Source organism: Lithobates pipiens, unplaced genomic scaffold, assembly GCF_037356315.1.
Source record: "Lithobates pipiens isolate NorthernLeopardFrog02 unplaced genomic scaffold, aLitPip1_a1.2 Scaffold_27, whole genome shotgun sequence".
Lineage (NCBI taxonomy): Eukaryota > Metazoa > Chordata > Amphibia > Anura > Ranidae > Lithobates > Lithobates pipiens.
In genome coordinates, this window is record NW_027507788.1 from 226,139,352 (window position 1) to 226,159,720 (window position 20,369).

Consider the following 20,369-nt stretch of genomic DNA (forward strand, 5'->3'; position numbering starts at 1 on the left):
ACAGGGGACAGCGGTGACTTCGCTGGCTCCTGTGTCAGGTAAGTGACACATAATGGACTACTATGCGATGCGATGCGATGTATAGTAGTTCATTATGCTTTACCTTTGCAGGGAATCAAAGAGGAAGTAACACCCATCAGGGTTTACTTCCTCTTTAAGACTTTCCCCACTTTATCCAAAAGAAAAAAAGAAAAAAAAGTTTTGTCTGGAGTTGGACTTTAATATTTGTGACTGAAGGAACATTACTGTAACAAAACTGTGAACCTGAGATGACTTACATGCATCTAAATAGACACCGACTCTTCCTGCAATGTCCTGGGAACCATCTGACTTGGATCGAGAGGTGCAGGTCTGTAAGGAAATAAAAGTAATTTAACAGAAATTCCAGACAAGTGAAATTGATGAAGAAACTTTGAATTGTATCCAAGAAACACCCCAACTATGCTAAAGTCACAAAGTCCCTTCAAATGTATTAGCCCCACAAAGGAAACAGTGGAGAATGCGGGCACAGCAGGTCCTTCCATCACTCCAATGGTGAGACTTCCCTGGAATAGTATACATTTCCTCCTCCACATTGGTTTCAGTCTCTCTAAGCCATATTCCCCAATCACCTATTTATCCTACGTTGTATCGGGGTAACATGAAACCATCAACTGTCTTTGTTAGGGATGCGCATGACATCATCAATTGTCTATTTTAGGGATGATCATGACACCATCAATTGTCTATGTTGGGGATAAGCATGGCATCATCAATTGTCTATGTTGGGGATGAGCATGACACCATCAATTGTCTATGTTAGGGATGAGCATGACACCATCAATTGTCTATGTTAGGGATGCGCATGACACCATCAATTGTCTATGTTAGGGATGCGCATGACACCATCAATTGTCTATGTTAGGGATGAGCATGACACCATCAATTGTCTATGTTAGGGATGAGCATGACACCATCAATTGTCTATGTTAGGGATGAGCATGACACCATCAATTGTCTATGTTAGGGATGCGTATGACACCATCAATTGTCTATGTTAGGGATGAGCATGACATCATCAATTGTCTATGTTAGGGATGAGCATGACATCATCAATTGTCTATGTTAGGTATGAGCATGACATCATCAATTGTCTTTGTTAGGGGGTGGGCTTTGGGTTTGGGCCTAACCCTAGCTCATCCCATCTACAGCAGAGGGGCAGAACTGTGAATTGTGGTGGTGATATCATATCAGAAGCCAGCATATGATTTAATTTGTCACTTCTGTGTGAAGTTGGCCATGAATTCAGCAGCTGTGCTCATTACACACTGCAATGTTCTACCTGCTTGGTTAGCAGCAGCAGATCAAGTAATCAAGAGGGAAGCTGGTATCTTTATCTTCGTTGTGCAATTAAAAAAAAAACACCCCCAAACATCCTAAAAATGCCATGCAATGGTTACCAAACCAACTGTGGACATTTGGGCAGCACAGTGGCTTGATGGTTAGCATTCTTGCCTTGTAGCACTGGGGACTTCAATTCAAATACCAGCCAGGACACTATCTGCTTGGAGTTTGCATGTTCTTCTTGTGTGGGTTTCCTCCAACAACGTGTTGGTAGAATATTTGGCTCCTCCTGTCTAAACTGGCGCTAGTATGAGTGTGTATGGCTAAAGAATCCCTGACTGCTCCTTCAGGCACAGAAATCACAGACCACCCTCTATGTGTATGGTGAGTCTTACCGTGCTACAATCAGTAGTGCAGAGTCTAAGATCGGCATAGAGATAGACGGTGTTAGAACTGGTAATCTTGAAGACTTTCATGGCAAACCGAGATTCAGTTCCATTTCCATTGTAAGCTTGTGTTAGCTGGTCAGGAGATATTTGGCTAGATGGGCACCTGGATAGAGAAACCTTCCATTAGTTCTCAGTTACTGAAATCTAAAGATGAGAGCGCAATACTTGCGCATATTATGAGAGCTGAACAATAAAATGGTTGTGCTCATTATATATATATATGTACAGCTTGTATAACAGTGTAAATTTGCCGTCCCCTCAAAATAACTCAACACACAGCCATTAATGTCTAAACCGCTGGCAACAAAAGTCAGTACACCCCTAAGTGAAAATGTCCAAATTGGGGCCCAAAGTGTCAATATTTTGTGTGGCTGCCATTATTTGTCAGCACTGCCTTCACCCTCTTGGGCATGGAGGTCAGCAGAGCTTCACAGGTTGTCACTGGAGTCCTCTTCCCCCCCTCCATGATGACATCACGGAGCTGGTGGATGTTGGAGACCTTGTGCTCCTCCACCTTCCGTTTGAGGATGTCCCACAGATGATCAATAGGGTTTAGGTCTGGAGACATGCTTGGCCAGTCCATCACCTTTACCCTCAGCTTCTTTAGCAAGGCAATGGTGGTGTTGGAGGTGTGTTTGGGGTGGTTATCATGTTAGAATATTGCCCTGCTTCTCCTCTTCCCTTTTTGTGGGGGGGGAGGGGTTCCAACAAGATTGGAGGGGTACCGGGCAGGGCAAATCCCCTCCTGCTGTAGGCAGGTTTATATAAGATATGATTACCTTTTTTTTTTATAAATATCTATTTTTGCTTTCTTGTTGCCTATTTCTATGTTTTTTTTTATTATAAAATATGGAATGTAGATATTAATTGTAATAGATGAAAATGTTTAAATAAAGATTAATTAATATAAAAAAAGAATACTGCCCTGCGGCCCAGTCTCTGAAGGGAGGGGATCATGCTCTGCTTCAGTATGTCACAGTACATGTTGGCATTCATGGTCCCCTCAATGATCTGTAGCCCCCCCAGTGCCGGTGTAGTGTCAAATACTGTCCCCCGTCAGATAGTGTAGATAGAATAAAAAATTTCAGAGCGTAGCGAGGCCGTGCCCGAATTGTGACAAGCGAGGCGAGCCCACGAGGGGCCCTCTTACTAAGTGCTACAGTATGTCCACTTGGATGGTGGGGCTTGAATCTGGACTCATCTTCAAAGACATTCGGAGTCTCCTTGTCCTCCGTACTGCGCAAGCGCTACACCTGAGCAGTACGGGCCGGACACTATCCGATGGGGGACAGTATTTGACAGAACACCAGCAGCACTCATGCAGCCCCAGACCATGACACCCCCACCACCATGCCTGACTGTAAGCAAGACACACTTGTCTTTGTCCTCCTCACCTGGTTGCCCCCACACACGCTTGTCACCATCTGACACCAAATACCTTTATCTTGGTCTCATCAGACCACAGGACATGGTTCCAGTAATCCATGTCCTTAGTCTGCTTGTCTTCAGCAAACTGTTTGTGGTCTTTCTTGTGCATCATCTTTAGAAGAGGCTTCCTTCTGGCATGACAGCCATGCAGACCAATTTGATGCAGTGTGCAGCGTATGGTCTGAGCACTGACAGGCTGACCCCCCACCCCTACAACCTCTGCAGCAATGCTGGCAGCACTCATACGTCTATTTCCCAAAGACAACCTCTGGATATGACGCTGAGCACGTGACCTCAACTTCTTTGGTGGACCATGGCGAGGCCTGTTCTGAGGGGAACCTGTGCTGTTATACCGCTGTATGGTCTTGGCCACCGTGCTGCAGCTCAGTTTCAGGGTCTTGGCAATCTTCTTATAGCCTAGGCCATCTTTATGTAGAGCAACAATTCTTATCTTCAGATCCTCAGAGAGTTCTTTGCCATGAGGTGCCATGTTGTACTTCCAGTGACCAGTATGAGAGAGTGAGAGCGATAACACCAAATTTAACACACCTGCTCCCCATTCACACCTGAGACCTTGTAACACTAAAGAGTCACATGACACCTGGGAGGGAAAATGGCTAATTGGGCCCAATTTGGATATTTTCACTTAGGGGTGTACGGACTTTTGTTGCCAGCGGTTTAGACATTAATGGCTGTGTGTTGAGTTATTTTGAGGGGACAGGAAATTTACACTGTTATACAAGCTGTACACTCACTACTTTACATTGTAGCAAAGTGTCATTTCTTCAGTGTTGTCACATGAAAAGAGAGAAGAAAAGATTTACAAAAATGTGACTGAGTGGGTGTACTTACTTTTATGAGATACTGTATATATGGACAATACATGGCATGTCTTTATTATTTTATATGTACACTATATTATAGCTGTAAAAATAATGTGTTCATTACAGTCAGGGCTTGACTTACCATTGGGCTTGACTGGGCTATAGCCCATGGGCCCCGCCCAATAGGGGGCCCCGCGGGCCCTGCCGAGATACATAGCCGAGTGTACCCGGCTTGGCTCTGCTCACAGTCATGCCCAGTCCTGCCCTATGATGGACATAACACAGGGACTGGGCATGACTGTGAGCCGAGCTGTACACTCGGCTACTCTTGGCTCCACTCGGGACTGCGCCAAGAGGACCCGAGAGCCGCCAAGAGGACCCCAGAGCCGCCAAGATACACAGGACTCTGTATCTCAGCGGCACAATTTTTAAACTTCAACACTGCAATGACAAATGACACTGGGGCAAGGCTGCAGATGGATGGGCAAGGCTGCATATGGATTGACAAGGCTGCAGATGGATGGGCAAGGCTGCAGATGGACACTGATTAGGCTGCATTGATGGGCATTTAAATGTAAGTTTTTTCCTTAACCTTCCCTTCAAAAAGTTTTTTTCTTAAAATTCCCTCCTAAACTTGGGGTGCGTGTTATGCGCCGGCCCGGGTTATACGCCGATAAATACGGTAATGTATAGAAGGTAGGGCCCGAAAGTGACTCAAGCCCAGGGGCCCCCACCACCCTAAGTCCTACCCTGATTACAGTGTTTCTGTTACTCAGCATTAGTCTTTATTTCTAATTGGTGGAATCATTATGCGATACACAAGAAATGAATACCTGCGCTGTGACCCACATTTCTTCACACCTCGGACCTACTCACACCTACACATTTTTCTCTCTAATGCGTTTTCTATTGGGGTTAATGAAATGCATCAAGTTGCATGTTAATAAATGTATTGCGCTCTGTTTAAATGCAGAGTTTGACGTTTTCAACCAATGCACACCAACACATTGCTGTGAACTGGGCCTATTGGAAACAATGGATTGTCAATGTGTTGGGCCTGCTTTGAGCAAATCAGCCGGTAACAGGGGGTACAGATGGTCCATTCAATGGAAAACACATCAAGCAAAAATGCAAGTGTTAATTCCAGCCTGCATTAAAATGTTGTATCATTTCAAAAGATCTCTGTAGTTCTAACTTTTATATTATAATCAATGAGCAGTGTGGGAAAGGTTAGGATCCTTGACGTCTTGCTGTGAAAGCCAAGCACAAAGGTTGTTGGATTGTCCACCAATCATCATTCTAATGAGACTGGCACCTCTGCATTAGGGATGAGCCGATCACCCTCCCGGTTCGGTTCGCACCAGAACATTCGAACGGACCGAAAATTCGTGCGAACTTTAGAACCCTATTAAAGTCTATGGGATTCGCACGTTCGCAATCAAAAGTGCTAATTTTAAAGGCTAATATGCAAGATATGCAACAGACAACACCAGCAATATGGGGTATCTTCAGGTGTATACTGTGCTGGAGGCACACAACACCCACTAACTCCTGCAGATGGCTGTATTAGAGAACACCAGCAATAAAGGGTAGATACAGGTGTATACTGTGCTGGAGGCACACAACACCCACTAACTCCTGCAGATGGCTGTATTAGAGAACACCAGCAATAAAGGGTAGATACAGGTGTATACTGTGCTGGAGATACACAACACTCACTAACGCCTGCAGATGCCTGTATGAGAGAACACCAGCAATAAAGGGTAGATACAGGTGTATACTGTGCTGCAGGTACACAACACCCACTAACTCCTGCAGATGCCTGTATTAGAGAACACCAGCAATAAAGGGTATCTTCAGGTGTATACTGTGCTGGAGGCACACAACACCCACTAACTCCTGCAGATGGCTGTATTAGAGAACACCTGCAATAAAGGGTAGATACAGGTGTATACTGTGCTGGAGGCACACAACACCCACTAACTCCTGCAGATGGCTGAGAAAAGAACACACTGTCCCTGTCTATCTTGCTCTTTCCCTGCACGCCAGAACACACTACACAAGGCCACCGCGCTGGTGGTCTTTTATAGTGTGGGGCGTGTACTAAACCCCCTGAGCTATAATTGGCCACAGGCATCTTGCCTGTGGCCAATTATGGCTCTCCTCGCTGCCGGCGCTGTGAATGTCCAAGCATGCGGGGTCACAGTGCATGCTTGACCAATCATGAGCCAGCAATGCACTGCGATGGCGTAGTGCATTGTGGGCCATGAGCGCCACACGAATTTGGTGCGAACGGTTCACAAAGCTCTGAATTCGCCGAACAGACGAACGGCCGATGTTCGCATTGAACACCGAGCTCATCCCTACTCTGCATATACCCAAGTTTATGAATCTCTGATGAAGGTTGACTCCTTAACACCCCCCGAAATATGTTGGCATGTTCTTATTTCCCTAACTAATCCCTAATCAAGGCTTGTATTGCTGTCCGATCCAAAATTTCCCTTCACATCCTGTTGGCACGCAAATACAGAGACACAAAGTGATGGAAAACCTCTCTAGTGAGGACATCGAGAGCAAGCAATGTGGTGAGGAGTATAAATCTATGTCCTACTGTCTTTATGACCTCACAAACATGGATCACCAAGACGAAAGTGGCTCAAAGGAGACACAGACACCTCAAAAAGTTTTCTAAACCCTTCCGCACTTTATAGAAAACTGAACAAAAAGTTGGTTTTAGTTGGGCTTTAAAGATGAACTCCAGGAATGATGTCAATTTAAACAGTTGCTTGACCAGATTAGTACTTAAAAGAACTTTATGAAGAACTTCATGCCAACACTGCGGCAACCTACCTCCTAATATGATATATTGTTCTCGGCATTTTCGAGAATTGTTTCATGTAGTCAATGTGTACAAAGAACGCAGAGCTCTTCTAACCGGTGCACTGTGTACTTACCCGTCCCGAAGAAGATAGTACTTTTGGTCGCTTGAATCGGTAGGAGAGGCATAAATATTCACCACTTTGAGTTTGAAGGTGTTCACATCCAGACCTGGTACTCCCACTGAGAGGTAAATAATATCTTCCACCGTCAGGGTGCTATCTTCTGACAGAGCAGTCGTATATGTGCTCTCTTTATAGGCAATCATTACGGCTGCATAACTTCCATTTCCTGTAGGGCCGGTTATTTCTGTGATCCTGGAAAATTGACACGTGACAAAGGTTACCTACCTACAAACCCTTGCAGGTATGTGGTCATGCATCATTGATATTCTACAGAGAACTGACATTATTTGCACTGAGGATGCAGACAGACCACCCTATTAGATATCTCCTTCAGCCCTGCGTATACTAATGGAAGCGAAGAAGCTGCTATACAAATTCAAATGCACCACCATTTGAATTTCCTTAAGAACTAGACAAATAAAGATACCTTAAAAGAGATGTATAGCCAAAGCTTTTTTTAGGTGGCTCAAAGTCACACATTCTTTTGCTTTCCTATTACCCAGGGCTATGGTTTGCTATCAGCTGACATGGCAGAACCACTCCAAGCTCTGGAAGGACCCTGACAATATTGTCAAGATGCACCCAGCTGCCTGATTGGCAGCTGATTCTGACTCCCAGAGCATGGCTGAGAGCAAGCTGCACCTGCAATGAGCACTGGAGGGGCAGAGTAGAGATTGGTGACTGACAGTCACAGCTCTCTGCTCCAAGCAGACTGAGAACTGAATGATCAGTAGTCATGTGATTGCTCATTTCTGGGTCTTAGAGCTGACATGGGGCGACTTTAGAATAACACTGATACTGCAGCCTAAAGGTAAGAATGTGTGTTAACTTTTCTTTTTAAATTCATACATCTCCTTTAGGTGACCTTGTCGGGTTGGATGTAAAGAAATGTGGAAGAGCTTTCATACTTAACTCCACCAAACTCTTCAATATTTAACATTTCTGGAAGAGTACCTGTGTCCCAGAACCTGCCATGGTTCCTTCTCTGACCCCAATGTCACTTCAGTACTCAGTAGTGTCGTACGGTGAGGTGGAAGGAACCATGCAGCATGGCAGGAGACACACAAGCGTTGAATGCCAACGAGTCTCATGGAGGCTGCAGCACTGTAGCACAAGGAAGGGAGGAGACACGGGTTATAAAAACTCTTCTATTGCAGGGACATTTCCTCTGAATTTGACAGGGTTGCTTGGAAACACTTGCCACAGATGGCTTACACCCATGTGTCCTCAGAGAGCTGAGCTCAGTTATTTCTAAAATTTTGTTTCTAATTTATTGAGGTTTGGGGCAAGGCCAAACAGGGTAGGGAGGAGACACGGGTTATAAAAACTCTTCTATTGCAGGGACATTTCCTCTGAATTTGACAGGGCCGCTTGAAAACACTTGGCACAGATGGCTTACACCCATGTGTTCTCAGAGAGCTGAGCTCAATTATATCTAAGATTTTGTTTCTAATTTATTGAGGTTTGGGGCAATACCAAACAGGGAAAGGAGGAGACACGGGTTATAAAAACTCTTCTATTGCAGGGACATTTTCTCTGAATTTGACAGGGTTGCTTGGAAACATTTAGCACAGATGGCTTACACCCATGTGTTCTCAGAGAGCTGAGCTCAATTATACCTAAGATTTTGTTTCTAATTTATTGAGGTTTGGGGCAAGGCCAAACAGGATAGGGAGGAGACACGGGTTATAAAAACTCTTCTATTGCAGGGACATTTCCTCTGAATTTGACTGGGTTGCTTGGAAACACTTGGCACAGATGGCCTACACCCATGTGTCCTCAGAGAACTGAGCTCAATTATATCTAAGATTTTCTTTCTAATTTATTGAGGTTTGGGGCAAGGCCAGTTTAGTGCCTTTGTTTAAAAACAGAATGAGATCATCAGCTAGTAACTACAGACCTGTGAGTTTAATATCTACTTCAGGGAAGATATTTGAAGGTTTGCTTAAAGTGGAACTTTACACATAACAATTTGATAAAAAAATAATGTTCTTTAACAAGTAAATTCCACATTAATAATTATGCTAACAAAATTAGTGCGTGCTGTAAATTTCCCCCAGCATTGTTACTGTTTCTTCTTTCTGGATGCCGCCATTTTGCTGAAGACCAGAGCCCCTAAGCAGAAGCAAATCTTTAGGCCGTCAGCAGATTGGTCTCTAGTGGCTCTGATTTTAGGTACAGTGCTGAAAAGTAGAGAGTAACTGAGCATGTGCAGAGCAGGGTGAGGCAGGGTATTACTGGATTTCAAACATTATAGGCAATTAATTTTAATGTTTTACATAGCTATGCCTGCAAAAGGGGACAGCCTGAAGTGATCTTCCAGGACTTTGTTTTCTGACTAAAGTTTCACTTTAACCACTTTTGGACCGCCCGCCGTGGATTTACGTTGCTACTTTGATGTGAAATACCGTTGTTATGGCAGCAGCTAGCTGCCATAACCCTGGCATTTTCTTGAACAGCTGGCGGTCCACTTTAAGATAAAATTGGTCTCCGTGGTGGATTCGCAGAGAGATCACTTTAATCGGCGGCGGGAAAGGTGCCTACCCGACCTTCTGCCGCGTCCCGGTTGTTTCAGCCATTTACCGGATCCGTCGGTAGCGGCGGAGACGATCCGACGCTGTCCCCTGAGAGGCAGGAAGTCGAGTGAGGGAATGATGGCCCCACTCAAATTAATGCTATTGGTTGACGGAAGCAACGTCAAACGTCACTTCCGCCCAACAGCCTTAAAGGGACAAAGATTTTTTATCGAAACAAAAAAATACTTTTTTTTTATTGAATTTTAATGTAAATATGAGATGTGAGGTCTTTTTGACCCCCAGATCTCACATTTAAGAGGTCCTGTCATGTTTTTTTTCCTAATAGGAACAAAATAGATCCAATTTTTTTTTAAAGGGACAGTGTAAAAAGAAAAGCTAAAAAGTAAAATAAATAAGAAAAAAAAATTTTGAAAGTGCCTAATGTTTTTTACGCAGAAGCGGACGCATATGTAAGTTACGCCCACATATGTAAACGATGTTCAAACCACACATGTGAGGTATCGCCGCGATCATTAGAGCGAGAGCAATAATTCTGGCAAAAGACCTCCTCTAAATCAAAACTAGTAACCTGTAGACATTTTTAAACCTCGCCTATGGAGATTTTTATGTGTCAATGTTTGTCGCCATTCCACGACCTGGCGCAATTTTGAAGCGTGACACGTTTTGTTTCAATTTACCCCGTGCAACATTAACTTTCACAATATAAAAAAAAAAAACATTGGGCTAACTTTGCTGTTTTCTTATTTTTTTTCTTTTAAAAAAGTGTATTTTTTCCCCCAAAAAATTGCGTTTGTAAGACCGCTGCGCAAATACGGCGTGACATAAAGTACTGCAACGACCGCTATTTTATTCGCTAGGGTGTTTGAAAAAAAATATATATGATGTTTGGGGGTTCTAAGTAATTTTCTAGCAAAAAAAAAAAAAACGGGCCACTTACAAACAAGTATGTGCTAGAGTGCAAAATTCATAAGAGATAATTAGCATGGATTCCAGAAAGACCGACATTACGTAATAATAATTACCCCATTATTGGGCGCAGAGTCACATTAAGGGTGACACTTATATTCAGCGGGTAAGAGCAGGAAATATTCATGACGGCGTCATTTGTTATTCGGATCGGATCCGTCTTGCCAAAAAAAGACAGCAGATTTGTGTATGTGACATGGGATGAATTTATCTGTAGAGACAGGAAGCACGGAAGTCATTAATCAGGATCAGAAAACCGCCGTACAGAAATCTGCACATTGCAAATAGTTACTATTGATGTCAGTGTATTCCCTGACCAGTGTAAAAGGAGGTCTCCACTTTTGCTAAAGCAGAACTCCGGCCCAAAACAAACAGATACAAATGAATAACACAAAGATAAATTAACAAAAGTCGCTTTTTACTGCAATATTTAACTTCAATGCAGAGATTTTCTCTGCGGTACTTTTTGTTGCCATTTTCTCTGCTCATTCTGATGACCAGTATCATTCAAACCCACTTTCTCTGAGCCCAGATCCCCTTGGACCCCTACCCTCAGCCTGTGACTGGACAGTGAAAGGAGAAGCAGAGGACTGATTAGCTCATCTCTCTGTCACTCTGTTCTCTCCTCCTATCCACATAATCTTTGTCTGCTTATGAGCTAACTGGCTATTTGAGCTGTTCTCTTTCTCCCGGCCTGAGTTGTACAGCGACTGATCGAGGCTGAAACCAAATCCCATTGAGGGACTTATACTGATGGTATTAAAAAAAAATATATATATATATATATTTATCACAATGAATACGGAGCATTGTTATTTGTGTTGGGATTTGGCTCCTCCCTGTGGGTGTCTCCTTTAACCGGTTCCTGACCAGCGCACGCCGTTGTACGTCAGCAGAATGGCACGGGCAGGCATATTGGCGTACCGGTATGTCCATTTTAATATGCCGCCCTGCCATTGCATGTGCGCCGCCGGCGGCGTGCTCGCTTGCCGGTCGGGACCCCAGTGAGTCCGGTCGTGGGTCCCGTGGACTTGATCTCCACAGGGATACACGTGATCGTTTCACAGGGCGGCTGAACGGAGAGATGCCGTTGTAAACAGTATCTCCCTGTTCTGCCTAGCAACAAGTGACGCTGATCTCTGCTCCATGTGATTGGAGCAGAGATCAGTGTTTACTAACACAAAGCCCAGCCCCCCACAGTTAGTAACACGCCCCCTAGGAACACTTAACCCCTACACTGCCACCCCCTGGTTAACCCCTTCACTGCCAGTGTCATTTACACAGGAATCAGTGCATTTGTATAGCAGTGATTGCTGTATAAATGACGATGGTCCCAAAAATGTGCCAAAAGTGTCCGATGTGTCCGCCACAATGTCGCAGTCACAATAAAAATCGCTGATCGCCGCGATTACTAGTAAAAAAAAAAATTAGGAATAAAAATGCCATAAAACTATCCCCTATTTGTAAACACAATAACTTTTGCGCAAACCAATCAATAATCGCTTATTGCAATTTTTTTTTTACCAAAAATATGTAGAAGAATATGTATCGGTCTAAACTGAGGGAAAAAATTTTATATATTTTTGGGGGATATTTATTATAACAAAAAGTAAAAAATAATGCGTTTTTTTCGCTCTATTTTTATTTATAGCACAAAAAATAAAAACCACATGGGGTGATTAAATATCACCAAAAGAAAGCTCTATTTGTGGGGAAAAAAGGCGTCAATTTTGTTTGGGAGCCACGTCGCACGACCGCGCAATTGTCAGTTAAAGTGACGCAGTGCCGAATCACAAAAAGTGGTCTGGTCTTTGACCAGCAAAATGGTCCGGGGCTGAAAGTGGTTAACTAGCCCACTGCTAAAGAGACATCCATGCGTGTGCGCCCTCAACTGCTCTGTGTGTGTCTTTTCAAACACACAGAGCCCAGCAAGCCACGCCCCTGCTTCCTCCTCCCAGGCAGCTGCAGGAGCCCATCACACCCCTTCCTTCACTATCTCATCTACAAATGGCAGTTCAGGGAATGGGGCAGTTCTTGGAGGAACTGGTGAAAGTCACAAGGATCACCAGGCATGTAGAGGACAAAACACTCTTCTGGGGATAAAAACAACACTAAAGACATGACAAGGGTTCTAATTCTTCTCTGTTCTATTCAAACTCTAAATTATCACATTTTTGTCTATTAATGACTTTAATGTGTCTGTTTTTACTTCTCTTGTACAACAAACAGTCAGACCGTGTCAGGAGAACTTACCACATGAACTGTGTTACAGGCAGAACTTGTCACTGGATGATGAAGGGTCATCTCCGATTTCCCATCTACCAACTCTCTTACTGCAAGGCACTCGGAGTCGGTGCCGTTCAGCCTTATATCAGATGTTTTATAACCTTGTTTTTCCAACCAACATTTTGACACTTGTATATTGAACTTTGCTCCAGTACAAGTAAGATTTGGAGATGGAAGGCTTCCTGAAAAAAGATTAAATTCATTCAGCATTTCTGAGATGTACATTATACGCTATAGGGGTTTTCTATATATACCAATTTTAGGGTGTCAGGAGTGACCAGGGACTGGGGAGAAAGCTGGCATGAAGTCAAAGATTTAAATCCCAATTAAACTTCCAGTTTACATACAAAACACTGACTGTTGGTGGTCAGTGTAGTGCCCCCTTATATTTGAGGTCAATGTAATGCCGCTTATATTGATGATCAGTGTAGTGCCCCCTTACATTGATGGTCAGTGTACTGCCCCCTTACATTGATGGTCAGTGTACTGCCCCCTTACATTGATGATCAGTGTAGTGCCCCCTTACATTGATGATCTGTGTAGTGCCCCCTTACATTGATGATCAGTGTAGTGCCCCCTTACATTGATGGTCAGTGTACTGCCCCCTTACATTGATGGTCAGTGTACTGCCCCCTTACATTGATGGTCAGTGTACTGCCCCTTTACATTGATGGTCAGTGTACTGCCCCTTATATTGATGGTCAGTGTAGTGCCCCCTTACATTGATGATCAGTGAAGTGCCCCCTTACATTGATGATCAGTGAAGTGCCCCCTTACATTGATGGTCAGTGTAGTGTCTCCTTACATTGATGGTCAGTGTACTGCCCCCTTACATTGATGGTCAGTGTAGTGCCCCCTTACATTGATGATCAGTGTAGTGCCCCCTTACATTGATGGTCAGTGTACTGCCCCCTTACATTGATGGTCGGTGTAGTGCCTCCTTACATTGATGGTCAGTGTAGTGTCCCCTTACATTGATGGTCAGTGTAGTGCCCCCTTACATTGATGATCAGTGTAGTGCCCCCTTACATTGATGGTCAGTGTAGTGTCCCTTACATTGATGATCAGTGTAGTGCCCCCTTACATTGATGGTCAGTGTAGTGTCCCTTACATTGATGGTCAGTGTAGTGCCTCCTTACATTGATGATCAGTGTACTGCCCCCTTACATTGATGGTCAGTGTACTGCCCCTTACATTGATGGTCAGTGTAGTGCCCCCTTACATTGATGATCAGTGAAGTGCCCCCTTACATTGATGATCAGTGAAGTGCCCCCTTACATTGATGGTCAGTGTAGTGTCTCCTTACATTGATGGTCAGTGTACTGCCCCCTTACATTGATGGTCAGTGTAGTGCCCCCTTACATTGATGATCAGTGTAGTGCCCCCTTACATTGATGGTCAGTGTACTGCCCCCTTACATTGATGGTCAGTGTAGTGCCTCCTTACATTGATGGTCAGTGTAGTGTCCCCTTACATTGATGGTCAGTGTAGTGCCCCCTTACATTGATGATCAGTGTAGTGCCCCCTTACATTGATGGTCAGTGTAGTGTCCCTTACAGTGATGATCAGTGTAGTGCCCCCTTACATTGATGGTCAGTGTAGTGTCCCTTACATTGATGGTCAGTGTAGTGCCTCCTTACATTGATGATCAGCGTAGTGCCTCCTTACATTGATGATCAGTGTAGTGCCCCCTAACATTGATGGTCAGTGTAGTGCCACTTGCATTAATGATCAGTGTAGTGCCCCTTACATTGATGGTCAGTGTAGTGCCCCCTTACATTAATGGTTAGTGTGTGCCCCCTTACATTGGTAATCGGTGTAGTGCCCCCTTCCATTGATGATCAGGGTAGTGCCCCCTTACATTGATGATCAGTGTAGTGCCCCCTTACATTGATAGTCAGTGTAGTGCCCCATTACATTGGTGGTCAGTGTAGTGCCCTTTATATTGATGATCAGTGTAGTGCCCCCTTACATTGGCAATCGGTGAAGTGCCCCCTTACATTGGTGATCAGTGTACTGCCCCCTTACATTGATGGTCAGTGCAGTGCCCCCTTACATTGGTGATTAGTGTAGTGCCCCCTTACATTGATGATCAGTGTAGTGCCCCCTTACATTGATGGTCAGTGTAGTGCCCCTTACATTGATGATCAGTGTAGTGCCCCTTACATTGATGGTCAGTGTAGTGCCCCCTTACATTGATGGTCAGTGTAGTGCCCCTTACATTGATGATCAGTGTAGTGCCCCTTACATTGATGGTCAGTGTAGTGCCCCTTACATTGATGATCAGTGTAGTGCCCCTTACATTGATGGTCAGTGTAGTGCCCCCTTACATTGGTAATCGGTGTAGTGCCCCCTTACATTGACGATCAGGGTAGTGCCCCCTTACATTGATAGTCAGTGTAGTGCCCCATTACATTGGTGGTCAGTGTAGTGCCCTCTTACATTGATGATCAGTGTAGTGCCCCTTACATTGATGATCAGTGTAGTGCCCCTTACATTGATGGTCAGTGTAGTGCCCCTTACATTGGCGATCGGTGTAGTGCCCCCTTACATTGATGATCAGTGTAGTGCCCCCTTACATTGATGGTCAGTGTAGTGCCCCCTTACATTGGTGATCAGTGTAGTGCCTCCTTACATTGATGGTCAGTGTAGTGCCTCCTTACATTGATGGTCAGTGTAGTGCCCCCTTACATTGATGGTCAGTGTAGTGCCCCCTTACATTGATGGTCAGTGTAGTGCCCCCTTACATTGATGGTCAGTGTAGTGCCTCCTTACATTGATGGTCAGTGTAGTGCCCCCTTACATTCATGGTCAGTGTAGTGCCCCTTACATTGATGATCAGTGTAGTGCCCCCTTACATTGATGATCAGTGTAGTGCCTCCTTACATTGATGGTCAGTGTAGTGCCCCCTTACATTCATGGTCAGTGTAGTGCCCCCTTACATTGATGATCAGTGTAGTGCCCCCTTACATTGATGATCAGTGTAGTGCCCCCTTACATTGATGATCAGTGTAGTGCCCCCTTACATTGATAATCAGTGAAGTGCCCCCTTACATTGATGGTCAGTGTAGTGTCCCTTACATTGATGGTCAGTGTAGTGCCCCTTACATTGATGATCAGTGTAGTGCCCCCTTACATTGATGATCAGTGAAGTGCCCCCTTACATTGATGATCAGTGTAGTGCCCCTTACATTGATGATCAGTGTAGTGCCCCTTACATTGATGATCAGTGTAGTGCCCCCTTACATTGATGATCAGTGAAGTGCCCCCTTACATTGATGATCAGTGTAGTGCCCCTTACATTGATGATCAGTGTAGTGCCCCCTTACATTGATGATCAGTGTAGTGCCCCCTTACATTGATGATCAGTGAAGTGCCCCCTTACATTGATGATCAGTGTAGTGCCCCTTACATTGATGATCAGTGTAGTGCCCCTTACATTGATGATCAGTGTAGTGCCCCCTTACATTGATGATCAGTGAAGTGCCCCCTTACATTGATGATCAGTGTAGTGCCCCTTACATTGATGATCAGTGTAGTGCCCCCTTACATTGATGATCAGTGTAGTGCCCCCTTACATTGATGATCAGTGTAGTCCCCTCCTACATTGATGGTCAGTGTAGTGCCCCCTTACATTGATGATCAGTGAAGTGCCCCCTTACATTGATGGTCAGTGTAGTGCCCCCTTACATTGATGATCAGTGTAGTGCCCCTTACATTGATGATCAGTGTAGTGCCCCCTTACATTGATGGTCAGTGTAGTGCCCCCTTACATTGATGATCAGTGTAGTGCCCCCTTACATTGATGATCAGTGTAGTGCCCCCTTACATTGATGGTCAGTGTAGTGCCCCCTTACATTGATGATCAGTGTAGTGCCCCCTTACATTGATGGTCAGTGTAGTACCCCCTTACATTGATGGTCAGTGTAGTGCCCCCTTACATTGATGATCAGTGTAGTGCCCCCTTACATTGATGATCAGTGTAGTGCCCCCTTACATTGATGGTCAGTGTAGTGCCCCCTTACATTGATGATCAGTGTAGTGCCCCCTTACATTGATGATCAGTGTAGTGCCCCTTACATTGATGATCAGTGTAGTGCCCCTTACATTGATGATCAGTGTAGTGCCCCCTTACATTGATGATCAGTGAAGTGCCCCCTTACATTGATGATCAGTGTAGTGCCCCTTACATTGATGATCAGTGTAGTGCCCCCTTACATTGATGATCAGTGTAGTGCCCCCTTACATTGATGATCAGTGTAGTCCCCTCCTACATTGATGGTCAGTGTAGTGCCCCCTTACATTGATGATCAGTGAAGTGCCCCCTTACATTGATGGTCAGTGTAGTGCCCCCTTACATTGATGATCAGTGTAGTGCCCCTTACATTGATGATCAGTGTAGTGCCCCCTTACATTGATGATCAGTGTAGTGCCCCCTTACATTGATGATCAGTGTAGCGCCCCCTTACATTGATGATCAGTGTAGTGCCCCCTTACATTGGTGATCAGTGTAGTGCCCCCTTACATTGGTGATCAGAGGGATAAACTTAAGGTGCCATCTGAACACATCTACCTTGGATTTTCAGCCACTTGGATGCCAACATTGACTGTTTGGCCATGTTCATAAATGGTCATTGATGTCTCCTGCGAGACTCCTGTATGTCTCCTGTATACCCCAGCTATCCCCCGCCAGACCTGTCATTCAGTGGGAGTGAAGCAATTAGACCAGACTTATTTGAGAGACAGAATTTGCTCAAATAATTCCAAGCAACCTCTGAAGGAACCCTACGGTTCTACAGAACTCTGATTCAGAAAGTGACTCTTTTTAAGGATTTCTCCTATACAGACCTCCCTAAGCCACAAAACTTGGTGCAAACTGTGATTGTTCCATTGGGAGCAAGGCAAGCCAACTTCTGTAGTTATAGTTTCTACTTCCATCCCTATATTACCCACAGATGTATGTTTATGTGACAGTCAGATTATACCTCTACTATCCACCAATCAAATGTTGAGGAAGCCCGTGGGGCTCATTTACACCGGGGCGCTCCATTGCTGTTCACTTTACAGCCGGGTGTAAAGGGGCCATTATTTTTTCCCACTATGTACTATGAATGTTACATGGACCTCATATGGTTTATATAAAAATGCAATACTTGGTTGTAAAAGGCACTAGACCCATTGTAAACATTGTATTATAGCATATCATACCTGGTGTAAATGTGTAGAAAGTTGTATTGCACTGGCAGGTATTAGTGATGTTGTTACAAATCTCATCAGTAGCACAGATTTCACTTCCACAAGATTGAGACGCGGCCACTGGAGAGACAGAAAAGAACATGAAAGTACATCCTGTGTTCCTGTGTGGAAGTCTAAACAGATCTCAGATCCATCTACTATGTAATACAAGGATCAAAATAAATACATCAGAGATAATGTCCGGGGGGGTTTCAAAGTGTTTCAAAAACAATTCAATTTGTGTCAAACTTCTGCAACTTGTATCCAAATGTTACAATATACAAACTTGTTTCAAAAGTGTTACAATTCATAAACAAAGTGCACAAAGTGTTATATCCCCCTTATTCATTAGGGATGAGCTCGGTGTTTGACTCGAACATTGGCTGTTCGTCTGTTCGGCGAATTCAGAACTTTGTGGGCCATTCGCACCAAATTCGTGTGGCACACAATGCACTACACCATCGCAGTGCATTACTGGCTCATGATTGGCCAAGCATGCACTGTGACCCCGCATGCTTGGCCAATCACAGTGCCGGCAGCGAGGAGAGCCATAATAGGCCACAGGCAGGATGCTGTGGCCAATTATAGCTCAGGGGGTTTAGTACACGCCCCACACTATATAAGGCCTTGTGTAGTGTGTTCCGGCTTGCAGGGAAAGGGCAAGATAGGCAAGGAGAGTGTGTTCTTTTCCCAGGCATCTGCAGGAGTTAAAGTGGGTGTTGTGTGCCTCCAGCACAGTAGACACCTATATCTACCCTTTATTGCTGGTGTTCTCTAATACAGGCATCTGCAGGAGTTAGTGGGTGTTGTGTGCCTCCAGCACAGCACAGTATACACCAGTATCTACCCTTTATTGCTGGTGTTCTCTAATACAGCCATCTGCAGGAGTTAATGTGGGTGTTGTGTGCCTCCAGCACAGTATACACCTGAAGATATCCCTTATTGCTGGTGTTGTCTGTTGCATATCTTGCATATTAGCCTTTAAAATTAGCACTTTTGATTTCGAACGTTCGAGTCCCATAGACTTTAACAGGGTTCTAAAGTTTGTACGAATTTTTGATCCGTTTGAAGGTTCTGGTGCAAACTGAACCGGGGGGGGGGGGGGGAGATGTTCGGCTCATCCCTAGTGTTCATGAATAAGGTGAAGTTCACATATATGCGGGTGCAGGAATGTGTGTAAATTGTACACATTCCGGCGCCTGCAGGCAAACTGTGCTTCAAACCGTGCTGCTAATGAATGTCTGCCATTAATTCTTAATTAGTTTTGTTATATCTGTTGATCCTGCCAGAAATTCAGAGCTCCCCTTTGTACTCTGCAGTCTTATTTCAAACAGTGTTATCAGGCCCTGCCCAGTTTACTTCTGTGAGGTACAGAACCCTTAACCTTAAACTGCGTAGAGGGTTCTTAACTGTAAGAGTGTCAAGGATGTGGAATTTCCTTCCACAGGCAGTGGTCTCAGCGGGGGGCATTCATAGCTTCACCACTTTCAGACCGGACCATTTTGCTGGCTTAAGACCGGACCTCTTTTTGCGATTTGGCACTGTGTCACTTTAACTGACAATTGCGCGGTCGTGCGGCGTGGCTCCCAAACAAAATTGACGTCCTTTTTTCTCCCACAAATAGAACTTTCTTTTGGTGGTATTCACCACCATATAAATCACCTTTGCAGTTTTTATTTTTTGCGCTATAAACAAAAATATAGTGACAATTTGGGAAAAAATGCATTATTTTTTACTTTTTGTTATAATATCCCCCAAAAATATATATAAAAAAATGTTTTTCCTCAGTTTAGGCCGATACATATTATTCTACATATTTTTGGTAAAAAAAATCGCAATAAGCGATTATTGATTGGTTTGCGCAAAAGTTAAAGCGTTTCCAAAATAGGGGATAGTTTTATGGCATTTTTATTATTATTTTTTTACTAGTAATGGCGGTGATCAGCTATTTTATTGTGACTGCGACATTGTGGCGGACACATCAGACATTTTTGACACATTTTTGGGACCATTGTCATTTATACAGCAATCAGTGCTATACAAATGCAGTGATTACTGTGTAAATTACACTGGCAGTGAAGGGGTTAACCAGTGGGTGGCAGTGTAGGGGGTAAGTGTTTCTAGGGGCGTGTTACTAACTGTGGTGGGCTGGGCTTTGTGTTAGTGAACACTGATCTCTGATCCAATCACATGGAGCAGAGATCAGCGTCACTTGTTGCTAGGCAGACCAGAGAGATGCTGTTTACAATGGCATCTTTCCGTTCAGCCACCCCGTGAGATGATCGCGGGTATACCCGCGGCGATCGAGTCTGCGGGACC

At 44.3% G+C, this 20,369-nt stretch overlaps 1 protein-coding gene across 3 annotated transcripts in view; it reads right to left on the reverse strand.

The window, feature by feature from the left end:
• Positions 1–20,369, reverse strand: part of LOC143934582 (uromodulin-like) — a 171,303-nt gene that overhangs the window by 146,438 nt on the left and 4,496 nt on the right. Inside the window, exons 3-8 of one of the 3 annotated variants that reach the window (XM_077458325.1) lie at positions 18,024–18,131; positions 12,783–12,997; positions 10,586–10,740; positions 6,979–7,218; positions 1,719–1,875; positions 279–351 (exon numbers count right to left, since the gene is read on the reverse strand). The exons of the other annotated variants lie outside the window; for them this stretch is intronic. Of the exons in view, the coding sequence (XP_077314451.1) occupies positions 279–351; positions 1,719–1,875; positions 6,979–7,218; positions 10,586–10,740; positions 12,783–12,997; positions 18,024–18,131 (948 nt within the window). The remainder of the gene's footprint in view (positions 1–278; positions 352–1,718; positions 1,876–6,978; positions 7,219–10,585; positions 10,741–12,782; positions 12,998–18,023; positions 18,132–20,369) is intronic. 3 annotated transcript variants of the gene reach the window in all.